At 40.2% G+C, this 22,423-nt stretch overlaps 1 protein-coding gene and 1 pseudogene across 3 annotated transcripts; one reads left to right on the plus strand and one right to left on the minus strand.

The window, feature by feature from the left end:
* Positions 1-680: 680 nt before the first annotated feature.
* On the minus strand, positions 681-5,440 carry LOC115728146 (annotated as a pseudogene).
* A 12,680-nt stretch (positions 5,441-18,120) lies between these two features.
* Positions 18,121-20,977, plus strand: LOC115728147. 3 transcript variants are annotated; one of them, XM_030658481.2, is made up of 2 exons: positions 18,121-18,665; positions 20,688-20,977. In XM_030658481.2, exon 1 carries the CDS (start codon positions 18,194-18,196, stop codon positions 18,662-18,664), a length of 471 nt encoding a protein of 156 aa, XP_030514341.1. In that variant the 5' UTR covers positions 18,121-18,193; the 3' UTR covers position 18,665; positions 20,688-20,977. The 3 variants fall into 3 exon arrangements, with proteins under 3 accessions (XP_030514341.1, XP_030514343.1, XP_030514342.1); XM_030658483.2 differs by lacking the exon at positions 20,688-20,977 and adding an exon at positions 20,027-20,058; XM_030658482.2 differs by lacking the exon at positions 20,688-20,977 and adding an exon at positions 19,084-19,467 and having other exon boundaries at positions 18,121-18,671.
* Positions 20,978-22,423: the final 1,446 nt, after the last annotated feature.

Consider the following 22,423-nt stretch of genomic DNA (forward strand, 5'->3'; position numbering starts at 1 on the left):
ATATGACTAGATGTCGGATATTCTGCGGCAAGGTACGGAACCCCAACCCTGCTTCGCCTCTACTTTTGATTAGAAGATTAGAATGGTTCTAAACTAGTTTGATAACGAGCTATACATACTCATGTTTCAAGAAATGCAGAATCCACAGATTGATAACATCCGACTTTACCTATCACGCATTTAAAATCCCAGAAAATACCGTATGTGATTAATTAGTTAGGTACCATGTCCTCAAGGTGGGTTGGCGTTATTGAAGGATGCTCTAATAGATTGTTTTAGATTCTATCACATGTAAGAAAACACTACAAAATCAGTAGCTCCTGCTGGTTAGGAAAAATCTGGATACCGATTGACAGATATGGTATAAACACGGAGCAAAAAATCATGCACAGATGAGAGGTGAATATCTCTGCTCGATTCTGGAGAGAAATTGATATTTAAAGGCGAGGGAACGAGAGGAAATTAGAAGAAGAATATATCAGCACTCCATTCTGGCAGAACATCATAATTCTCTCCCTTGATCTACCCTGACGCAATTTCTTGATGTCCTGTACCTTAATGGCATCTAGTGTAAAAAAACAGAATGGAAATAGCACAATCCATATAGTTCCCTTTTCCATCTCTATGGTCAATTCCTATTACAAAAATTCAGTCATCTGCTAAAACTTCGCCAGCCTCAATCAAACAGTGTAGTGTTGTTGAATTGTCATCATATCGAGCCCCTTAAGTTAGACCATTGATTCAACATGCCCCTTGAGGGTTTGAAGCTCTTTAAATCTGCGCAAGTACAGAAAAGAAAAGGAATCAGGATTTGCTGATAAACAAAATGTTGAATGCAATTTGGTTTTTCCGGTCCCTACCTTGCAACGCCAGCCCATTTCCTTATATTCTGCAATTTTCGAAAGCCCTGGATATTTCAGGTGGCTGGAGTTCGGGCAGCGTGCGCTGTTCCCTTGCCTGTTGAGCCTGTCTCTCTCCTCCTCCGCGGTCTTTCTTTGTTGTGAAAGCCGTCTGCATGGGAAGGCAAACAGTATGCAGTGATGAGCACGATACGAATAGCAGACTGCAAGAGAGGCAAACTGTATGCGGCTCTGTGCAAACCAGTTCATTTTTGCCAACTTACTTCTTATAAATCAAAAGCCGGATGAAGAGAGTACCTTATTCTGAGGGAAATTATCCCTAGCCCACTCAATGCATTCCGGATCATGAACTTAAGAATATCTAAAGGGATATAAGAGATTATGCTGTAGAGCCAGATAACACCAGCCCATCCCCAGCCGATGCCCTGTATCCTCGCAAAACCCCAATTTGCATAAACAGCTAGGAGAGTCGCAATCTGATAAGCATAAACCAGATTGATGAGTCATGAACTTGTTACTCTTCAATGATAATATATCAGTTATCACCATCACATTTTCATTCCTTACCAGCTGTGCAGCAATGAAGACTGACATAAGCAGGAGACCTGGGCGTTCAACATATGACCAGCCGTGAGATCGAGTAACAAAGATGAGTGCCTGGCTCACAATACTCACTTGGAGGTAGACAGCTGCTGTAAGCTCGTGGGGATTGTCATTAATTGACCTCACGCCAAATTTGTCCTGTGAAGTCAAGTAACGAGTTAAAACATCGATCCAAAGCAGAAATGCCAAGCTGCAAGTAATTTACATACGCAGTCTAAAAGGAAGCATCTGTCCCCCCGGACTCCTTTGGCAATTATATTTCCAATTTGGCATATAAGCTTACCGAGAAGAAGTTCGTTTTATGTGCAGCCCAGAAGAAAACGACAGTCGTGACAGCTAAGTAGGTTCCAAGGACAATGCCGGTAGCCAAAATCTCCCGGAGCTTCCAGGAGTCAGGTACGGGAGATGGCTTCACCCTATCTTTAGAAATGGTCATGATAGTTCCATCATTCAATATGGCAATGATTAACACCATGAAAGGAGAAAAATCATACTTCCATATAAGAGCAAGCAACAGAAAACCTAGCACAATGCGGATTGTAATTGAGACTGCATAAATGGTGTAGCTTTTCATTCTCTGGAAGATTGCTCTGCTTGTTAAGATAGCATTGACAATCACACTCAGCCCTGGCTTGGTGAGTACTATGTCAGACGCATCCTGGGCAGCATCAGTTGCACCAGCTACAGCAATTCCAATGTCTGCCTTCTTTAATGCTCGTGCATCATTCACGCCATCACCAGTCATCCCGCATATGTGCTTCCTTTCTTGTAGCCTATTCACAATCTCGTACTTGTGCTCTGTCCATTTGGCACAGCGCAGTTAGTATCTTCAAGCCACTTCGATAAGAAAGTTACATCAAATGAGATAAGAGCTTCCATATAAAGTCGCTTGCAAGTTGGAGCCTACGGCTATATCATTATATTCTATATGTGAGTCAGTCAGGCAAAAGTAAGTGCTATATGACAAGTTCAAACCAGGAAAGACGCCAGCAAAGCCATCAGCCTTCTCAATTAGCTCATCAATAGGGAGGGCAGCAATTGATTCATCCTTGTGCTGGCGTAGCAGTGAGGAGGAGGGGTACATGTTAGGCCCCATTCCTAGGCGGCGACCTGTCTCCTTGCCTATAGCTAACTGATCTCCAGTAATCATCTTCACATTGACTCCAAGATTAAGTGCTTGCCTGATGGTCTCTGCACTATCGTGCCTTATGGGATCAAAAAGAGGTAACAGGCCTAAAAATTGCCACGGTCCTCCAGTGCTATCCTTGCTTTTCTCTGGAACAGTCTGCGTACAAAAAGAATTATTACCATGAAGTACATGCACTGATAGTTATAGTATTAAAAGCAATCCCTTGGGTAAACTTGAATCTCACTTGTTCAGCGACTGCTAGGGAGCGAAGACCACGATCCGCAAAATTATCAATGATATCATGGACTTTCTTCTTTACATCTTTGCCAACCTTGCAGAGGTCTATGATCTGGTAAAAGTTTGAAAACAGGTTTAAATCATGAATATCCAAAAAAAAGTCGCCAGAAAAGGCGATTTATAGTGGGAAGAGCAGATACAATAAAAAGCTTAAGTAGAATTTTGGCTCAGAACAATAAAGAAGCCTAGCTAGCAAAATGTTATACCTTCTCAGGTGCACCTTTGCTGATTCGATGCCAGTTACCATCGGAGTCCACGTATGTTATAGCAGTACGCTTGTCCACAGGATTAAAAGGTAAGAAATGGACCTCAGTGATATCAGCTCTAGCCTGTGTCAAGCACAAGCATTCATGACCAACAAGAGCACTTATCTCATGTCAAAACTAGAATAGACACTAAGACGCCCTTCAGTAATCTGGAACAACGAAAGTAAGATTTGCTACCAATTTTTTCAAACTGAGATGAATCCTTTCCAAGATGGGATACTACTATATGCAGTTGATCCTTTTGTCCAAAACAGTATGTTGGTTCAATCGCTCAATACCAATATAATCAGGCACGTAGCTGAAATTTTTCGTTTCCCTTGCTATTTTCAATAAAATAAGCCAAATCTATGAATTTTTTCGATTTCCTTTTTGCTCTTCTTTGGCTTTTGGGAATTCTCATGATGCAAAAGATCACACGATGCTCCGGGAAAAGCAGATCTAGACCATGTGGCAGAAGATCATTGAAATGATGACAGGACACCGACATGTCTGATGAGCTCTGGCAATGCAAAGCAAAGTTTGATAAGCTTATATCCGTAAAGTTAAATACCTTCTTGGGATCAGCTAACATTCCAACAATACAGGCATCAATTGCATCCTGATTCTCAACCCGCGAAGCTCTAGCGGCGAGCAATATTAACCCGTCCTTGTCTACATCCTCTGCAAACACCTGATGGTTGATTTTCATAACAAATGTAAAATAACAAGAGCTTGAGAATCACTCAGTATCTCGAACCTCACATTTGTAACTCAAGGATCGGTGCTGAATATCGGATATTTGCAGTCTGTTCAATTATCATAGCTTCTGTTTCCAGTACTAACCTCAATCAGGTTCTTGTCCACCGTAAGCTTGTTGAGTGTTAGAGTCCCAGTCTTGGCACTGCAGAGGACATCCATCCCAGCCATCTCTTCGATGGCTGTCGTCCTCTTGGTAATGGCACCTTGTTCAGACAGCCGGCGTGATCCAATAGCCATTGTCACTGACAAGACTGTTGGCATGGCAATCGGAATTCCTCCAATAAGGAGAACCAACAGGTTGTCAATGCCATCCCTGTACTTGCGGCCCTGAATTGGGTACATGACGAATATCTCTACAATTATTCCCAAAGCAATTGAACATATGCAAAAGTTCCCGATGGCCATCAGTACCTGATTTAAATTGTCACCATTGGTCACACGTCAGAAATGGAAAATTTGAAACATGATGTGCTTCTTAATTGGTCATGGCCTATGATAACATTGTAGTCATGACTTTGCCTCCAGAATCTAGTATTATGGGAGTCATCATCCCAATTTCATACAATCTAAAAAACAAAGACAATGAGCAAAGAGCACTTTAATTTTAAAAGATCATGCAACATTCTGTGCAATCCCTTCACAACTAGCACTTTTTATCACTCATTATGGCATGATCGTTATATTTTAATGTTTGTCATGTTTACATCGTGGCTCACTCAGTCAAGATATTACTAACTCTCAGACAAGTACCTCTCGGACGTGCCCCACTTGGTTGGTGCTATCAACCTGGTGACGCCTCACTTGGTCGGTGCGATCATCATGGCGATCAGTCTCGCTGAAGAAGTTATAAACCCCGGTAGCAAGGACGACAGCCTCTAGTTCCCCTTGCACGCAGGTCGACCCAGAGAAAACTTTATCTCCAGGCATCTTGGTTACCGGCAGTAGTTCACCCGTTAGAGCAGATTCGTCAATTTTAAGAGGGTCGCCCTCCAAGAGCAGGCATCTGCTGGGATGATATCTCCAAGCTTGATACTGATTACATCTCCAGGAAGCAGAATTTCTGCTTCTTGCACGCTCCATTTTCCATCTCTAAGAACCTTCAAAATTTAGTTAAGCAAACAAAAAGATTCAGTTTCGATATGCTCCCTATACATTTAAGCTCACTAAACATTGGACTGAGCAACTTATAGGTAGTGAGTGACCTTTGTTTTGGGTGTTAGGCTTGCCGTTAGTGCTGCTATAGCATTGCCTGCATTATTTTCCTCAATGAAGCTGATAGTGGAATTGATGATAAGCAAGGCTATTATGCCTGTAAAATCCTGCCAATCTGGTAGTTGACCCTGCATGACATAGATTTCAGTCATGTGCATCTTTTCTTTGTTTTCAGTCATTGTTTATGGATGATGTGCACACGTGTGTTTGTGCGTGTTTTGCCAGTAGAAGTTAGCAGGGATAGAAGTTACCTCTCCACTGGTCAAAACAACAGCCATGATGGCAGCCATTTCAATGACCCAAGAAATTGGATTCCACATGAATCCTAAGAATTTCAGCACCTTACTTTCCTGTTTCAGGTGAAGAGCAACGAATAAGAGTCAGTCGTTTTCTGGCAAAAGAAGTCATAATTTTTCCAAAAGGGAGAAGATGTGCTTCATGTAAGAAGAGATACCTCGTCCTCAAATAGCTTGGTTGGCCCTAAAATTTGGAACCTCCTCCGTGCTTCTTCAGTCGACAGACCCTCTCTTGAAGATTGCAGTAGTTTGAAAACTACATCAACTGGTACGTGCTCCTGGGAACAAGAATATAAACAGTATCCAAGAAATTGCACTGTTCAGATCTATCATCCCTTTAACCAGAGTCGTTTCATTTCGTAACTGAACTCTTCAAGGAGTAATCCTTGCTTAGGATGGATTCACGTCTGACGCTTGCAATGAAAAAGATTAATATATATTTTAACGAAAGGTGTAATTTTTCTGATGTGAAAAATAGACAAATAAGACTATCCAATTCAAATATTTTGAGAGGAACATTGCGCAAACATTTCAACCAATCATGTGCTAAATATAATGCTAAGCTGAACACATTGGAGGGAGCAGACTCAAAAACAGACTCCCGTGAACAGGGCAGTGACTCAAATAATAAAACCCATGAAATTGGCGAGATCGCATTGGAACGAGGCAGCTATCCAGGGGAAGCAATATCAGAAGAATCACTTAGGAAACAGGCGACGAAGTTGGAGCGACAAACATTTGGACATGAAATTCACTGCAAGCACAAGCCTTGGGAAGAGGACTTATCGAGATGAACATCAGACAGCAGCGGCAGCAAGAGGATAAAAAAAAAAGGGCTAAAATCTAGATCCAAAAGCACATGCAGGCGTATGTTGATCATAGAACAATCCAAAACAACAAAGGATCAACCGCAAAAGAAAAAAAAAAAAAAAACAGGAGGAAGAGCGAGCGAACATACCTGGCCGAAATATTCATCCGGGACATGTTCCAAGGTGACTGCCAGCATCGCCGGCATTGCCCCGGGAGCTTTCGACCGCACAGATAAATCCACTTCTAGTATCCGAATATAAAAAACGCGACTGCGCGATGAACTAGCGAAACCTGTTCGTATTCTCTTTCGACTTCCTCTCTGTCCTTCCCTCTTATAGCTGAACTCTAATGCGCGTTATCTAGGAAGAATGAACTGTAATTTCTGGGCTGCGTAGCCCAGGTCAATGGGTTTTCAACGCAAAATCTTTTCTTAATGTGAAAGTACAAGGAAAATATTTTTCTGATTGTGAATATAATACGTCAGAAAGGCCGCCTTTGTCGTGTAATTCTCGTGGCAATTACTTGCACACAATCGATACCCCGCGTGCCATGTTTGTTGCTCTCCCACGGTGAGGCATGGCAGGCAAGAAGCACATTCACAATCACAAATGGTGAGTCGAGGATGGTCACACAGATCCGCCGCTCAGAAATAGAGAGAGACCAAGTTCGCGATGGTCCACTTTAAACCTTCTTCACCCCTTTTTTCCGGCGAGGCTTCGACGCAGTGATCGAGCAGTGCGGAGCCCTTTCGATGAAATTCATCAGTGAATTTGCCGTCACCATCTAGATATAATGTGAGAAAGAGAGATGGGTAAGAAAAGCCCTGAGGTGAGTGTGAACAGTGTGCTGATGGAGATCAGGGAATAACAAAATATGTGTCCATTAAATGAAAAGAACAGAACCAACTTTCGAGATTTTTAATTTTCCACAAAAGAGAATATACCAGGATAGTTTGGCATGTCCTTTTTCGGAAAACAGAACAAAGATTAAAGATCAAGATCAGTTTTCATTGAAAATGAATACTGGAATTGGATGGTAGTTGTACAAGTATGAAAGCAGAGGTCTGATCGGGTTCGGCTGTGATTGATTGGCAATGCATCCTCCACATATGGTATGGAGAAAAACTGAAAAAAGTAACCTCCACTTGTTGATTCCCAAGATGTCTTAAATCCGCAGTTCACCAAACAGTAGGATATGATAAAATCCTTGAATTTCTTATTCAATCATATCCAATTATTTTCTGACTCGAATCCGGACGGCCAAATGTAGTTACGGTTACAGTCCAATCTTAAATTGGATATTGAAGATCCGGTAAATCACGTCAATGAGCTCAAAATATGAAATTCAGTCAAATTAGTGGGAAGTATAGGAAATATAAAGATTGGAAAAGTAAAGATAGAACATTCAGTCAAAATATTATATATTCTTGAATTTTTTTTTTATTTTCTAGGGGCTTTGTGGTTTGAAAAGAATGAGATTTAAATAGCCTTAATCTTGATTTGTTCAGCACAATTATACTTGTGCAATAACCATCGCGGTGAACAGAGCTAGGATGCCCAACCAGTGGCTTTGGAGCTCAAACGCCACAATAAATAAAATTATATGATTGCCATACAAAGAAGAAGCAAGAAATTTAGATTACATTTTCTTCACATCTTTCAGATAAAGCTCAAAGCACCACTATAAGATCATACATGATCTATCAGAGGAGAGTCGATCTATGTTATCGCTATGGAACAGATTTTCAGTAGTACTACACATGTTTCATCTGGTCCACCATCACTAATAGACATGCTAGGCCATAACTCACGACACAGTAGAAATAGTATTTAATAGACGCATGACAAAGTTTACTACATAGGGAAAAAAAGGCTAGCCGTATGAAAACAAAGGAAAACCAACATTACAAAGGAGTTCCGCGATGTCCAAATATTGCAACGATATTTCACCATGTTATTTCCCATAGATCTATGGTGAAATCGTTGTAGGAATCACCCAACTTCATAAGATGGGCACAAGCTGCTTTCATTTAGTGTTGTCATGTCCTGGGGAGATCCAAGATTTGGTGCTTCTGTTGGATGAAGAATGGCAATTGGCATTTCGAACTTTTCCTACTTTCTTACGTCATTGCAAGTCAACACTGACATTCAGATTCAACTAAAAAGAAAAAACCAACCACAATCTGTACCGGCTTGACCTGAAACGACCCAAAGACCTTGAACATATATCATTCGGGTATAGGGCCGGGTCCAGCTCGGTGTCGTTTAGTTTTGGGTCGGGCAGGTCTTTATGATACCGGCCCAATCTGGCCCATTGACTCCCCTCTGAGTTCTAACATCCTTGAAGCTGCAACTGAAATGAAAATTGATATCACTATTCACTGTGGCCCTAAAATTATTATGGTAGCATAGCTCTCATGCGGATAGGCTTCTAGAGAGATTTTGTATGGTCCTGCTCGTTGATTTGGCGATAAAAAGCTACTGTAGCAGCAGCGACATGCAAGTCCAAAAGGGTCTTTGAGAAGTGAAATAAATTACTTCGGATGGACATATCTGGCAATAAAAACTTCGGTTCCGTTGAAGCGATGGATTGATGTTAGGATAATTGATGAGCCAAACAAAATAATAGCCACTTTAAGGCTTCAACTACTTCACGCATTTCCATTTTTTGTCTTTAATAAAGTAATGGCATGTAGTTAACTTTAAGCTGACAGTTTTGGTTTATTCAATTCCCCTCGAGAACTAAAGTTTCCTTTTCTTCCATTCATGGCCGCTTCCTAGGAAATTGTTCTAAAAGTCCCAAACCTTTTATACGGCGGCCAATTCATTCATAAGCATTTTAATTTGGCCAATTTAATTTTAAACCTCTTATGGATTCTCCAATACAGTTTCTCTGGCTAATTTTAGTCGAAAATCACACGTGAACACTAGTCGTCTTATGTGGCACGGTCGACACTGCGATGAACGATTTTTGTAATTTTTTGAATATTTTTTCCTTTAGTTTTCTTTTCGCTTGTGGTCAATCCTAGCTGATCATGGGAAGGGTAAGGGGTGGTCGGCGAGTGCCGCGACGCCCTCACCCGGGCGAGGGCAATCCTCACCTATGCCTAGTCGCCGAACATAGGCGAAATGGGCGACTGACCACAAGCGAAAGGGAAAAGAAAAGGGAGAAAAGGAAATGAAAAGCAAGAAAAGAAAAAACATAATAATTTAGAAACTTGCAAAAATTTAATAAAATTGTTCACATCAACGCCACTGTGCCACGTAGATGGCTATGCTAACTGAACCACCAATTCGGGAATTTTTAGCAACAATTGTATGGAAGGAGTACACTGAAAAACCTTAAAAGGTTTATGACTGAATTGACAAAATTGGCTATCGGCCTCTTTATAAATTTCTCATCAATAGACCAGAAAAAGAAACAAGGGATAAGATAAGTTAGAATTTTCCCCAAAGGACTAATTGTTTATTAGAAAAAAAAAAATTGCGGACCATCAAACTGTTTTGAAATTTCGTACAGTCGGATCTGTTTTTAAATACATTGAATCTAGCGCTTTTGGTGAACGGAGACAAAGGAAGTTTGATTCGATTCTCCGTCAGGTTAAACTTAAGCTACATGCATATGCTCGAATGGATGAGGGGAAGAAAGATGAAGTTTTCTACCACCAAGGTTAGCCTCTAATGAGAAGTTCCTTCGCCATCGTTTGTTTGTAGTGGAAATGGCACGAAGCTTTTGTCCTGGGAAAAGAATGAGAAAAGGAAGAGGAACGCGAGACAAATAGTAAGGAAATTATAGCATTATTGATTGTTTAATTTTTTTAAATGAAGGTGAAATTGAAAAATGAAGAGATGAGAGAGAAATTTTTGTGATTTCATTAAAAAAAGGAGTTAACAATACACGCATATACTTTCTTTGGCATAAGAAAGTAAGTCACATCAATGGGAAGCATATTTCCAAGATAACTCGAGGTTCAATTAGATAACTCGAGGTTCAATCTTTCTCCAGAAAACTGCTCAGTCCGCACCAATCTCAATCAGCGTCGGTCGTCCTCCACATGGCATCAGCCCTTGGGGTGGTCGACTTTTGTCCCGCTCTTGCGTTACCATATAGCTTCTTAGAATTTGGAGTCTTTCTTTCATAGTACTTTTGAGGCGTGAGGCGGGCATTGGAATAACGCTTCGTGACCCACACCTATCTCAGGATGTTTGACCGCGACAACTCTCTCTTCCAGCTCCTTAAGGACTGGGGCTATGTCAAAATGATTAGCGAGGGAACGAGAAGAAAGCCGGAATGATGGGAAAACTCATCTCAAGGACTGGGGCTATGTCAATCTTCACCCGAAAAAACGATACGCCTCATTCACCATAGAAATTTGGAAGGGATCAGAAATCATGATATTTCATCGTATGCGAACTAACCGAGATCAACTCTTTCATTGTTTGCTAAAGTAACACAAAATACTTGCGTTCAGACAAATTCGGAACTGCAACTCATCATCTGTACACCCGTCGACGAACATGGGAAACATCTAAAACTTCAAAATGCTGGAAAAAATGAAGGAGGTTGTCTATGGTCCTAAACCAAATCAACAATAGGGGAAAAAAAAGATCGGTGAAACAACTGAGCACGCACAACAACTCAATATCATCCTACTACAATGCAAAGTTCCATAATAAAACACATCAAAACAATGGAATGAAGAAGGAATTGATTCGAGGTAGACCAAAACAATCAAGCGCTGAAGAAAACTGCGAAGGAGAAGAGATTGCGAGATCAAAACAGATCACGTCTTTTGGATTGTGCATGGAAATCACCATTGTTACGCCCGTGAAAGCTTGACGCAAGTTTCGACGATGCCGATGAATTTTCACGCTTATTTCATTCTAGAAACTCAACGGAAGGAAAAGCCTAACATTTTTACATGCACACATTGAATGGAATCGCGATCGCAGAACCTTTCACTCATCTTCGTGCGGTTGAATGTGCATGCCACGAAACTTGTCGCCTAGCCTTCTCACCGCTTCCTTAACCTCCACTATTGCCCCACATAGAGAAATCAGAAAAATCAGAAATCACAAATGATCACAAAGACCTAACTTTAATCCAAAATTAATGTCCTGCATCCTGTTAAACCGATTTGCCCTGCTGGTTTTGACAACAAACACTCCCTGCTTGTCGTCGATAGTAGGTCGACGTCCAAGTCGGTAACGTTGTTCAGATTCAATTCAGTGACCATGCTGGCTCGGAAGGACACCTGCATAGCTGCTAGGTTTCTGCCCGGCAAATGCGGATGCTCTTGCCCGAGAGGATTTGCTTGTCCAGAAGCATGCTTGTCGCCGTGGCTAGCGAAATTATGATTGCCACATTGTGCCTATTCTCAATCAAGGTTGTCTTGGCAAATGGGTTGAAGTTGATCATGATGTTACGTGTGCCCTTGCAGAAACTAGAGGATCAAGGTCCCTGTATTTCTTTCTAGCTTTTTTTTTTTTTTTTTTTTGCGCCAACGTCTGGAAGGGATTTCTTCTCAGATGGTTCCCTAAAGATGATAGGGTTCCAAAAGTAGCAAAAAAAAAAGAAAAACTTCTGCAACTCCTACATATAACCTTCTCTTGACTCCTAATGTTCCTTTCATTGTTATTGGGGAAGGTTGGCTTCAATCTCTCAGCTAAGTGCATGTCTCACGGGCCGGGAGTTTATGATCAACCCGTGCGGCGACTCGAACTTCTTTGTATTGTTGGAGTGCCCGAGCTAAGCTTTTTGTCTTCGTAGAGAGAGATTTTGGAAGGAATGCTTTGTGATATTGATTTGTGGATATCAAATGAGAAGGAGTACACCGTTTATATAGTACGAGGCCTTAGATTACAACCGTACATCTAACTCTCATCTAACAGTCTAGATCGCACCTTTCGTTTTCCCAACTATTGACATTCAGTAGGAAGGTTCCAGAACTCTAGGCAAATTACCGTCTCGCCCGTCCCCGAGAATCTTCTAGAATATAGTAGAAAACCCTAGACAAACCCTAGGGGACCAAGACACAACAAATTTTGGAGATCATCTCTGCTATCTGCTCAACCAGTTGGGGCACGAAAACCTCGGCCCTTGTCACATGCATGCATGACATATTTTTATCCCAAGTGAAATTCCTCCCGTGCCCTTTCTTTTTCACATGATTCCCTCATGCATTAGGCAAAGAGTTAGATGATTAACATAGCATTTTACATACGCCTTCCATTAAAAATTAATCAAATCGCATTTGCTCCTAACAAGACACATCAAAGAAAATCCACCATAGAGGTGATTGATGGTGGTGGTCGATGGAGATGTGGCGTTGAAACCTGTGTTGAGGCTCATGCCATAGCAGATAATGAGAGATACACATGGAATCAAGCTATTAGAGCACAATTCCTCTTACTTATCGTGTTGCAAGAACTTTGAGAGAGCAAACCTTCGGAAGAAAATATCTCATCTATCAAACATCTTTCACTGGCGATCTTGTTTTTCATTTCACATAATTTTTAGAGAGGAATCTCCCGAGCGCATCAAGCGAAGATAATTTTCCCTCCTCTCATTATCCAGCTCCAGCAAGGTGTTATGAGGGGACGCTGTTGGACAAAAGAATATTAATTTGTTACCTTCCACCCTCTTTTTGCCTTTCGTTTTCGATTTTTTTTCTTCTATTTATCTCCCATTGACATTAACATTGGGCCCAAGGTGTGGAAAGGGCAAAGATGGATGTTCACATGCTTAGGTCATGCACAAAAATTCTTCCCGGGCAACCTTCTCCATCATCATCAACGAGGGAGGATTCCATTGTCAAGTTCTCAATTTTTACGATTTGCCCCCTAACTTTTTGCAATTGGTGACGATGTTCCCCTAGCATTGACTCCAGCTAATTTTTGGTCATACATTTTGGAGATAATGACACAAATGATTCCTGAACTTTGACTAAATATGCAATGTAGTCCCTAAATTTTTAATTTTATCAATGTGGTTCTTGAACTTTAACCCATTGTGCAATATGGAACCCAATGTGTAATATAGTCCCCGAACTTTTGAAACACGTTCAACTTAGCCCCGAACTTTTGGAACATGTTCAACTTAGTCCCCGAACTATAGGAAGATGTTCAATATAGTCCTTTCATTGATTTAAGTTCGGGGATTAAGTTGAACGTATTTCAAAAGTTCAGTGACCACATTACACATTGGGTTAAAATTCAAGAATCATATTGGTTAAATTAAAACTTCAAGGATTACACTGCATATTGGGTCAAAGTTTAGAGATCATTTGTGTCATTTTGCCTATATTTTACCAAGCGACTGCATGTAATTTAGCTAGGAGAGGCAAATTAGTTAAATATCTTCTATATAATGGAGGGACTACTCAAAATTATATTTCAAAACTATTTGTCAGTGTACATTATTGACACATAAATTTTGATTTTTCCTTAAATCATTCATTTTACATAAAAATGAGAGCATCGTCGGACAGATGCCCATTGATGTTCTTTTACCTTATTTGCTGAAGGTCGTTATTGGCCTTCTGTCGACATGTTAACATCCTATATCTGCTTTTACTCGTTGAGAACTTCGTTCATATTTCACTTAGGCCTTCACTGTTCTACGACCGAGTAATGCATAGGATGGCAATTATTCTATTCCTCGTATCGTGTGAGGTGTGACGTGCTGGACCGTGACCTTTCTTGCTTCCATATTTTGCAGCTGTGTGGTTCAGTGACAGAATGCTCAATGCAAATCATTCCAGCCATTTCATTTTTTCAGCAGAAAAACCCAAAATAACTCCCCCAAAGCCAAAGCCGTAACCACATGCCAGCTAAACGATTCTAGTGTCTGCAAAGGATTTATTTGTGTCGGTAGGACGAGATGTAAGTCTCCTTGTTTTGATCTGCGGAGACTTCATGTGGAAGAGCTCATTGATGTTTTGAATCATCAGGGTTAGCATAGATCTATCTATTTTCTCTCTTTTCCAGTATAACGCGACGATGGTTTCAATATATTCACATGAATATCCATCTTAAATTGCATAATTTTTTTTTTTTTTTGTGGATCACCAATGGCACGTTGAGGCTTGTTGAGTTTCTTTGAACGGAGTTCATGATTGACTACTGGAGAAAAATATTCGGTGGTTGTCACGCAACATGTTGTCAGCTGCACATGGTGTGCGATATAGTCAATGACGCCTTGCGATCGAAAATAGCGATCTTTCCGAACTAATCTAATGACTCTGGACATGCTGCATACTATTTAGGTATGTGGTACTTTTAATTTTGTACTCTAATTTTGATTTCTCGTCCGAAGAAATTATGTCGTACACAACTTATTGGATTGGTCTTGTATGCAATTTGAACTTTGAGATCAAAGGGAAAACAATTTCAGTAGTTAGATAATTTGTGAGAGAGTCACTTACGAGCATTTAGGAAATATTATTGACTACGAGATTGCCAACGTTGCTACCGATTAAGGAAAATTACCACATCCGAGCACAATTATTCACTGATGGGGCCCTTGGGTTTGCGGACTACCTTATCATTATGAAGATCAATTACTATGAACGAGAAATAAATTCACGATAGATTCGGGTTGATTATGATTTCTCATGGAAAGTTAGACGATCAGATATTGAACCTTATGGATTTGAAAGTAAGTTATATTCACATGAAGGATGGTTATTGATTTGTCATTTACAAAAATTACAATTATAAAGGACAATTACCGATCATAGCTACCCTCGCTTGCTCTTTTAGAGAAGTGCCGCTAGATAATAGGAGACCGCCAAGTTATATGCTTATTTGAATTATGTAATATCGGTTTGTAACCGTCTATCATAGGCTTTAAAATAGTCACATCATACTCTTTGTAAATCTCTCAACCAATCAATTAACAAGAAACTGCTATCTTTTATAAATGTTATCATCAAATATCTTTTTCAATTCATGCATCCTAGTCATAATTTTCAGAAACATCGTCGTCAATTAACCAGCGTTGTATCTTTATGTCATGGCACTTTGTGGTTGATAACATCCAGCAAAGCCTTTTATGTCATAGGGGTCCATCATTGATTCAATTCTGTTGAAGTGTATCTGTTTCTTGTATTTCCATTCATACAACTCATATCTTAAACCGCCACAGAGCCCGCCTCCTGTTAGTCAAAACCAAAGAATGAATTTCGCTGAATAATATTTTGTTGTCGATCAAATTCCGATGAATTTGGCATACCCATGGCACGATATGTGGTTCGATTTGAGTATTAACAAAGCCGAAAATGAGGAATCATCTAGAGAATGATCATATTACGGGTGACAGTTCGGTGATAGGGTTACCCAGTCCAAAATCTCAGTAGCTCCAGCAATATAGCAGCCAAGCCAAGGGGGGGCAACGCTGAAATCCCACGGCACCTTAAGGAGGAGTAGGCGAAGGAATTAACACCAAACCCCATTTTGGGGGTTACCGTGAAGAAGCTGTTGGAGGAACAACAAAATGAGATGGTGAAACACATCTCCTATGTGATTAGGTCGATGACCATCAATGCGATCAATGATGTCATCTCGAAACCCGGCGCATCGAATCAGTCCACACCGATCCATCCGAATACGGCGGTTTTTGGGAATATTCCTCCAACCTATGGTCAATTAAATCGTGGAAATAATTTAGGTCAAGTAATCCTACCACCGGCAAGGATTTTACAAAGGCTTGAAAATTCCAATCAAGTTAATCCAGTTAATGGGAATAATCAAGCCATCTACCATAATAACATGTCAAATCAAAATGTTCCACGAGTGGGACCTTCACCAAATAATGAAAATTTTTCGCCTCCAGGACCCCTTACAAGTGTGGATAATGTAAAGCCCATTCGGTGTTCTTCCACCTCCAATCGCAGGAGATAAACCCTATACGCCTAACTTGCGAGCTAATTTATAACGTCGGTAATCGAAATTTGAGTACCGATCCTCAGGGGTTGAAAGAACAAGTCAATCGACCTAACTAGCCTGAATCTAGGGAGCATAAAGGGCAAGTTCATCAACTTGTGAATTCTCAACTGGTATTACAGTAATTAAGAGCTGAGAGATAATCATTCAAACAGATCGTTTGTTGTATCATCCATTTGTAATCATCAATTGTAGGCTTTAAATAATCACATCGTATTCTTTGTATAAACATCACAATCGATCAACATAAAACCTATTATCACCTTCAATTCCTCTATCCTAGTTGTAATTTCTAGGTACATATTCGTCGATTAAATTCGAGCAAAGTTTTTTATGTCATTGAGTGCCATCGTTGATCCAATTCCATTACAGTACATCTGTTCATTGTGTTTCATTGGTACAACTCTTGTTCGAAATCGCCACAAGTACCGTCTACTCGTAATAAAAGCCGAATAACACATTTCATGATCCAAAATAGTTGACATGCGATCCATGGAATTTGAGTAAGCGAAATTATTTTTCTTGATTGAAAGATTCTCGATGTCCCGATCAATTATATTATGGTTAATAACACGAAAAACCCCAAACCGATACACCCGTGATAAATTTACCTCAAACTATTTTTTGACCATTAAAAATTCTAAACTGGTATACCTATGATAAATTTACCCTAAACTATTTTTTTGACCATCAAAAACCCTAAATTATTACATCTGTGACAAACTTGCTCTAACCTAATTTTTTTTACCACAAAAAATCCCAAATTTGTACATCTGTGATAAATTTACCCTTCGTTAAATTGGGTTAATATCACGAAAAATTCAAATTGATACATCTGTGACAAACATAGGGTAAAAATCCTAAACCGGTACACCCATGAACCGTAACATGCCATCTAACTCAGCAATTTAACGGTTAAATTTAACGAAAACTAAATTAGGGTAAATTTGTCATATGTGTACCGGTTTGGAGTAAATTTGTCACAAGTATATCAGTTTAAGATTTTTTTGTGGTAAAAAAAAAACTTGGGATAAATTTGCCACAATGTATCAGTTTAGGATTTTCTGTTATATTAACCCATTATATTATATTAACCCTGCGGTCAACTTTTTACCTTTAGAGATAGTGAAAATAATGTACTCACAAAAATTACAATGATCCCACTTTCATAATCCACGAAAATGAATTTACTTTTCTTCATGGAAGCTATGAATTCGATGACTTTCGCTACGTGAGTATCTATAAAATTTTGCTGGAACTGAAGATTCCGCCCGGAATCGTCAAGTTTTGTTCCCTCTTGCTCTCTCAAGCGAATCTTTGCAGTTTATCCCCCGGGATACCCTTAGAATTTTGGAGCTTTTCATTGGAATCTTTTGAGGAGTGGTCCAAGCATTGGAACAATGCTTCATGGCCCCATCCTATTTTTCTTTTTTCTTCTTTTTGGTATTAAAAATTTCATCTTTTCGGTAAAGTTGTAACGTGGCATCATGTTATTAACAGTTTGGATCAAAACATCAATTTATTTACAAATTAAAGAATCGAAAAATTATCAAAAAAGTTGTAAATTTATTACATTTGTGTAAATCCACTTCTAAATCTTTTAATTTGATATATTGAATGGTAAATCATTTTATTATTTGTCAATATAGTTTATCTTGTTAATTTTAATCTAAAATCACTTATGTTGATGCTGGCCATCTTATAGCATTCATCTAATGTTGACATAGATGATTTTTTTATTCTTTTTTTTTTGCAATTTTTATCTTAGCCATAGTAGATATCGTTATTGTCTTGTGTCGGGTCCGATGATCGTCTACAGGCAAGTAGCAATCAGTGTGCTACGCGGCCGTTTTGCACGTAGCCACGTCACTACATTCTCAGGCATAAAACGGGGGAACTTCTCCTCTTATGCCCATCTCTTAACCAGCAGAAGAAGATCTGACCAAAAAAAAAAACCAGCAGAAGAAGACGACCCGGAAGAGGAGCAGGACTAGGAGGAAGCTGCTCAAGCCACCACCTTTGCAAACAAGAACCCACGATGAGAACCTCTCTCCCTGTCCTCCTCCTCTCTGTCCTCCTCCTCGTCCCTCCCTCGTCCCAATCTTCCGACCTTACGAACACGACCCGACCCGTCTCCAGGGCCCACGCCGAGCTGACCACCTACGGCTTCCCGATCGGCCTCCTGCCCGCCGCCGTCCGTGCCTACTCCATCAACGCCACGTCCGGCGACTTCTACGTCGACCTCCACGGCCCGTGCAGGCTCACGCTTCCCCCCGACAACTACCTGGCCGCCTACTCGGAGAAGATCACCGGAAGGATCGTGAGGGGCCGGATCGCCGGGCTGGAGGGGATCCGGGTCAGGGCCCTCTTCAGGTGGTGGTCCATCACTGGCATTAAGTCGAGCGGCGAGAACTTGGTCTTCGAGGTCGGCGGCGTCAGCGCCAAGTATCCCTCCAAGAATTTCGACGAGGCCCCTGTCTGCAAAGGAGGAAAGCGAGCTTCTTCTTGAGGGTAGGGTTTCAATTCTTGTTTTTAATCTGGCAATTTTTGTGGATTGATGATGCGTGCCTTCGTTTGTTGGTTCGATTGGATGGGTTAGAAATTCTTCGCTGCGACTTGATTGCTCCGATTGTTTTAAGTGATTGGTGACTTGATATTAGTGAAGCTGGCTAATTCATTAGTAATGAAGAAAAGACAGAGATACTCATAAATGGGATTTTGTGAGTAAATTGTACTTTGCGAGATGACGATAGGAATGGGTTCGAATTCTTACCATCAGACTGTCAGTGACTTCTACTGACCGTCGTGGATTTATTTGTGTCAGTAGGATGAGAAGTAAGTTTCTTTGTTTTTGACTAGTATAAAATAGCGATCTTTCCTGACTAATATTGTGACTCTGGACATGGATTCCACCGTGTTCAGGGGCAGCATGTTGGCGTTGGCTATCATGCACCACATCAACGGGGAGAGTTCATGCGTGACGAGCTCTGAATATCTTCTGGGGTTTGTTGTCGGGCGAGTTGTATTGGCCTTCATTGAGCTGACTTTGACCATTACACCCTACGGTCAAACCTGATACCCAGTGCGAATTTTAGTTATAGTGTTGTCTTATTGCTGTTGGGGGGGGGGGGGGATTAGCCTTTATTGCTTCCAGTATATGCTTGATAGAGATGATATATGATTCTTTATAATTTTTTATTGTCAACTTTTGGAAATTTCTTTACTGCATTGTGTTGTCATATTTATAGAATATTAAGAATAACAGCTGTCTACCTTTGTAGCCCATGTTAGTTTTGATGAGCTTTATGGAGAGTGTGACATATGTTACTTATCTTTTAAATTGACCAACCTGTATTATGAAAGTCTGGACCCACATGTAATATAGATATTTTCTGCCTGTTTAACAATATTTTAGGGTAGCTTTGGCCAAAGGCCGGTCATCCTGCTGTGTCTTTTTCAAGTGTTATATGTTGGTATTGTCCGTTCTATTTTGCTCTGATGCGTGTTTCATTTTCTTTTATTCATCTTGGACTTTGTGTTGATAGATGTCATTCTGTCAAATATCATCTCTGCCAAATTCATTCTAACAGTAGCAACCATCAGATTCTGTATAGTACAGCTTTGACTGTGGCTTTAGACTTTGTTCTCAAGCCATTCTGTGATGTTCTTTTTCTTGAAAAAGGACATACGAGTATTAGTAATGCAGGCCGGGAACAAGAAAATAACTCTGTCCAGGGGCAAGACTTTGTGAATGCTCGTCGTAGAAAGATCACGGCCTTACAAAGTTTGTTAGGTGGAGGTAAATTGTGTGGTAAATGGACTAACTTAACAGAAACTCTATTTTTAACTTAGTTACATGGGCTATCTATAGAGATGAATCTCTTGCTGAAAACCTGCCGCTGAGAAAAAGCTGATGTAAGGAAAATATACTTCACAGTTAACATCAATATGACATTTGGAGTGAGAACAATCTTATGGCTAGGAATGTCATTCGGATTTCATATGGTCTGATCTTGGATGGCTTTTGCTAAATGCGATATGCGACCATTGGCTTGTGTGAGCGCGCACGCACGCGTTTTTTTCGAAAGAATCAGCTGTTATCTGTTGCAGCCTTAGCATAAGTCTCCCTTATGTTTTGAGCGTGTGTGCCTCTCTACTTGTGGCCTTTAGCAACACAAAGTCTTGCTCATGATTGATTTTATTTTTCTGTAGTTCCGTCATATCGCATCCTTTCACTTCCTTCCACTTCATTTTTTGACATCAGAACGTAGGTCTGCTCCATCCTGGGCTATCTTATTAAGAAGAGGTGCATCGTTGGAAAGATACCCATTAATGTTTTTTCACCTTATTGCTGAAGGTCCTTACTAGCATTCTGTATCTGCTTTTACTCACTAAAAACTCCGTTCATAATTCCCTTGGGCCTTCTTTTTGCTATGGCTGAGTAATGCATAGGACGGCAATTATTCTATTCCTTGTACTGTGTGAGGTGTGACATGCTGGACCGTGACCTTTCTTGCTTCTATATTTTGCAGCTGTGTGGTTCTCTAATCTCTGCGGTTCTGGTAGTATATGTTGTCAAGAAGCCAGTAGGAGATTGGGCAGAATTGGCCGACAAGATTTGAGTAGTCAACGTCTGTATCATTAGGTTCATGTTAATGTATTTCCTCTAATCTGGGGCCGCTTGCTGATAGTTTTGATAATTTCCAGTGTCGTTTCCTAGTTGATGCAGGTTAAAGAGAAAAAAATTGCTGGTATATGTATTTGGGCCATGGCAAGTGAACTTGTTTAGTAGTAGAGATAATAAGATAATGACTATTCTGTACGTTGTAGAAGAGTACTTTGCGTCAATATGGGCCGTGAAGTATGTACTGGCTGTGCACTTTACCTTACAAAACCCAATTATTTATGAGTCTATGGCTCTTCATAATTCACTTAGCTTTATATGGTGGATCTAATTCCATGTCGATATGTAGTTTTGATGATTTCTGATTTTTCTTTTGTCCCTTTTATTAACAAGCCGGTCTCTCTCTCTCCCCGGTCCGCCCGGACCGGACCAATTGTTATTTAAAAAAAAAATTATTTAAAGAATAGCAGTAAACCTCATTGCTCTTTCCATGTTCCCTCTACTCACGAACTTTCCCTCTCACGATGTCTCGTCTCCCACGTTCACTCTTCTTTACCTCTCACGACGCCTCGCCTCTCACAAAGTTCCGAACGGCGATCGACTGGTGATGGAGAAGAGAGAGAGAGTGGCGGTTCGCCCTTGCAATTGCAATCTCCGCTAATCGATTGATATGAGCAGCGTTGGTGCTTGACTCACTCCTACCCTAGAATCTCGTTCAACTCCTCCTCGTCTCGGGCCTCGCACGCAGTTGTCTTCTTCGCAATTGAGCTCTTTTTTTGTTTTGGTCTCGTGGCATCGGGATTGAGATCGTTTTTATGTTCCTTGTGCTTCATCGGGATTGAGATCGTTTTTATGTTCCTTGTGCGTTGGCTTGGGTCGATTCTTCGGCGTGTCCCCTGCTCCTTTTCGTTCAGTTCCGTACATTGTGTTGTTTTTTGATGTGTTGAGGTAATGGAGGATAGAATGATATGTGTTGCCTTTTCTGGCTCTTGATTTCATGCAACCGGTCCCATGTTTGGACTGCCCGAAAATCGAAACGATTCGAAAATTGATTACCCCTACTCCCTTCAATTGATGATGTAATGTGAAATAGGGGATGGAGTTACGGTTTCTCACTCGGGCTTTGATGGGTTGCAGCTTAAATATGTATAGCACACTTACAGTAATATCAAACTAGTACAAAGGGTGCAATTATTTTGCCTAAAATGAATGATTTAAAAAATATTTATAAATGATTGCTTGAATCATTTATAAAAATGAACGGACGAGAAAATATTTTCGTCATCTACGAAATTATTTAGCCATAAATTGTTATGGAGAATGAAAATACTTTTTATTAGTTAACTATTTTAAGTTTAGCAAGCAATTATTTTGTGATAAATATTTTTCAAATTATTCATTTTTTATGAAATAAACGGAGCATAAGATTCACATGCAAATTTTTAATATTATGTGTGATATGTTACTACGCAAAATTCAAAATTTCAAACAGTGGCACATTGCGTTTCTACTCAGTACTCTTAATTTTGTACTCTAATTTTGATTTCTCGTCCAAGGATGATTGTTGATTTGTCATTTAAAAAGTGATATACGAAAATTACAACGACAATTACCAAGCATAGCTACCATCGCATGCGAATATGC

This window comes from Rhodamnia argentea, chromosome 4, assembly GCF_020921035.1.
Source record: "Rhodamnia argentea isolate NSW1041297 chromosome 4, ASM2092103v1, whole genome shotgun sequence".
Taxonomy (NCBI): Eukaryota; Viridiplantae; Streptophyta; class Magnoliopsida; order Myrtales; family Myrtaceae; genus Rhodamnia; species Rhodamnia argentea.

Bases quoted from the DNA above. Each gene is read 5' to 3' on its own strand.
- LOC115728147 (XM_030658481.2), top strand. From the start codon at position 18,194: ATGAGAACCTCTCTCCCTGTCCTCCTCCTCTCTGTCCTCCTCCTCGTC.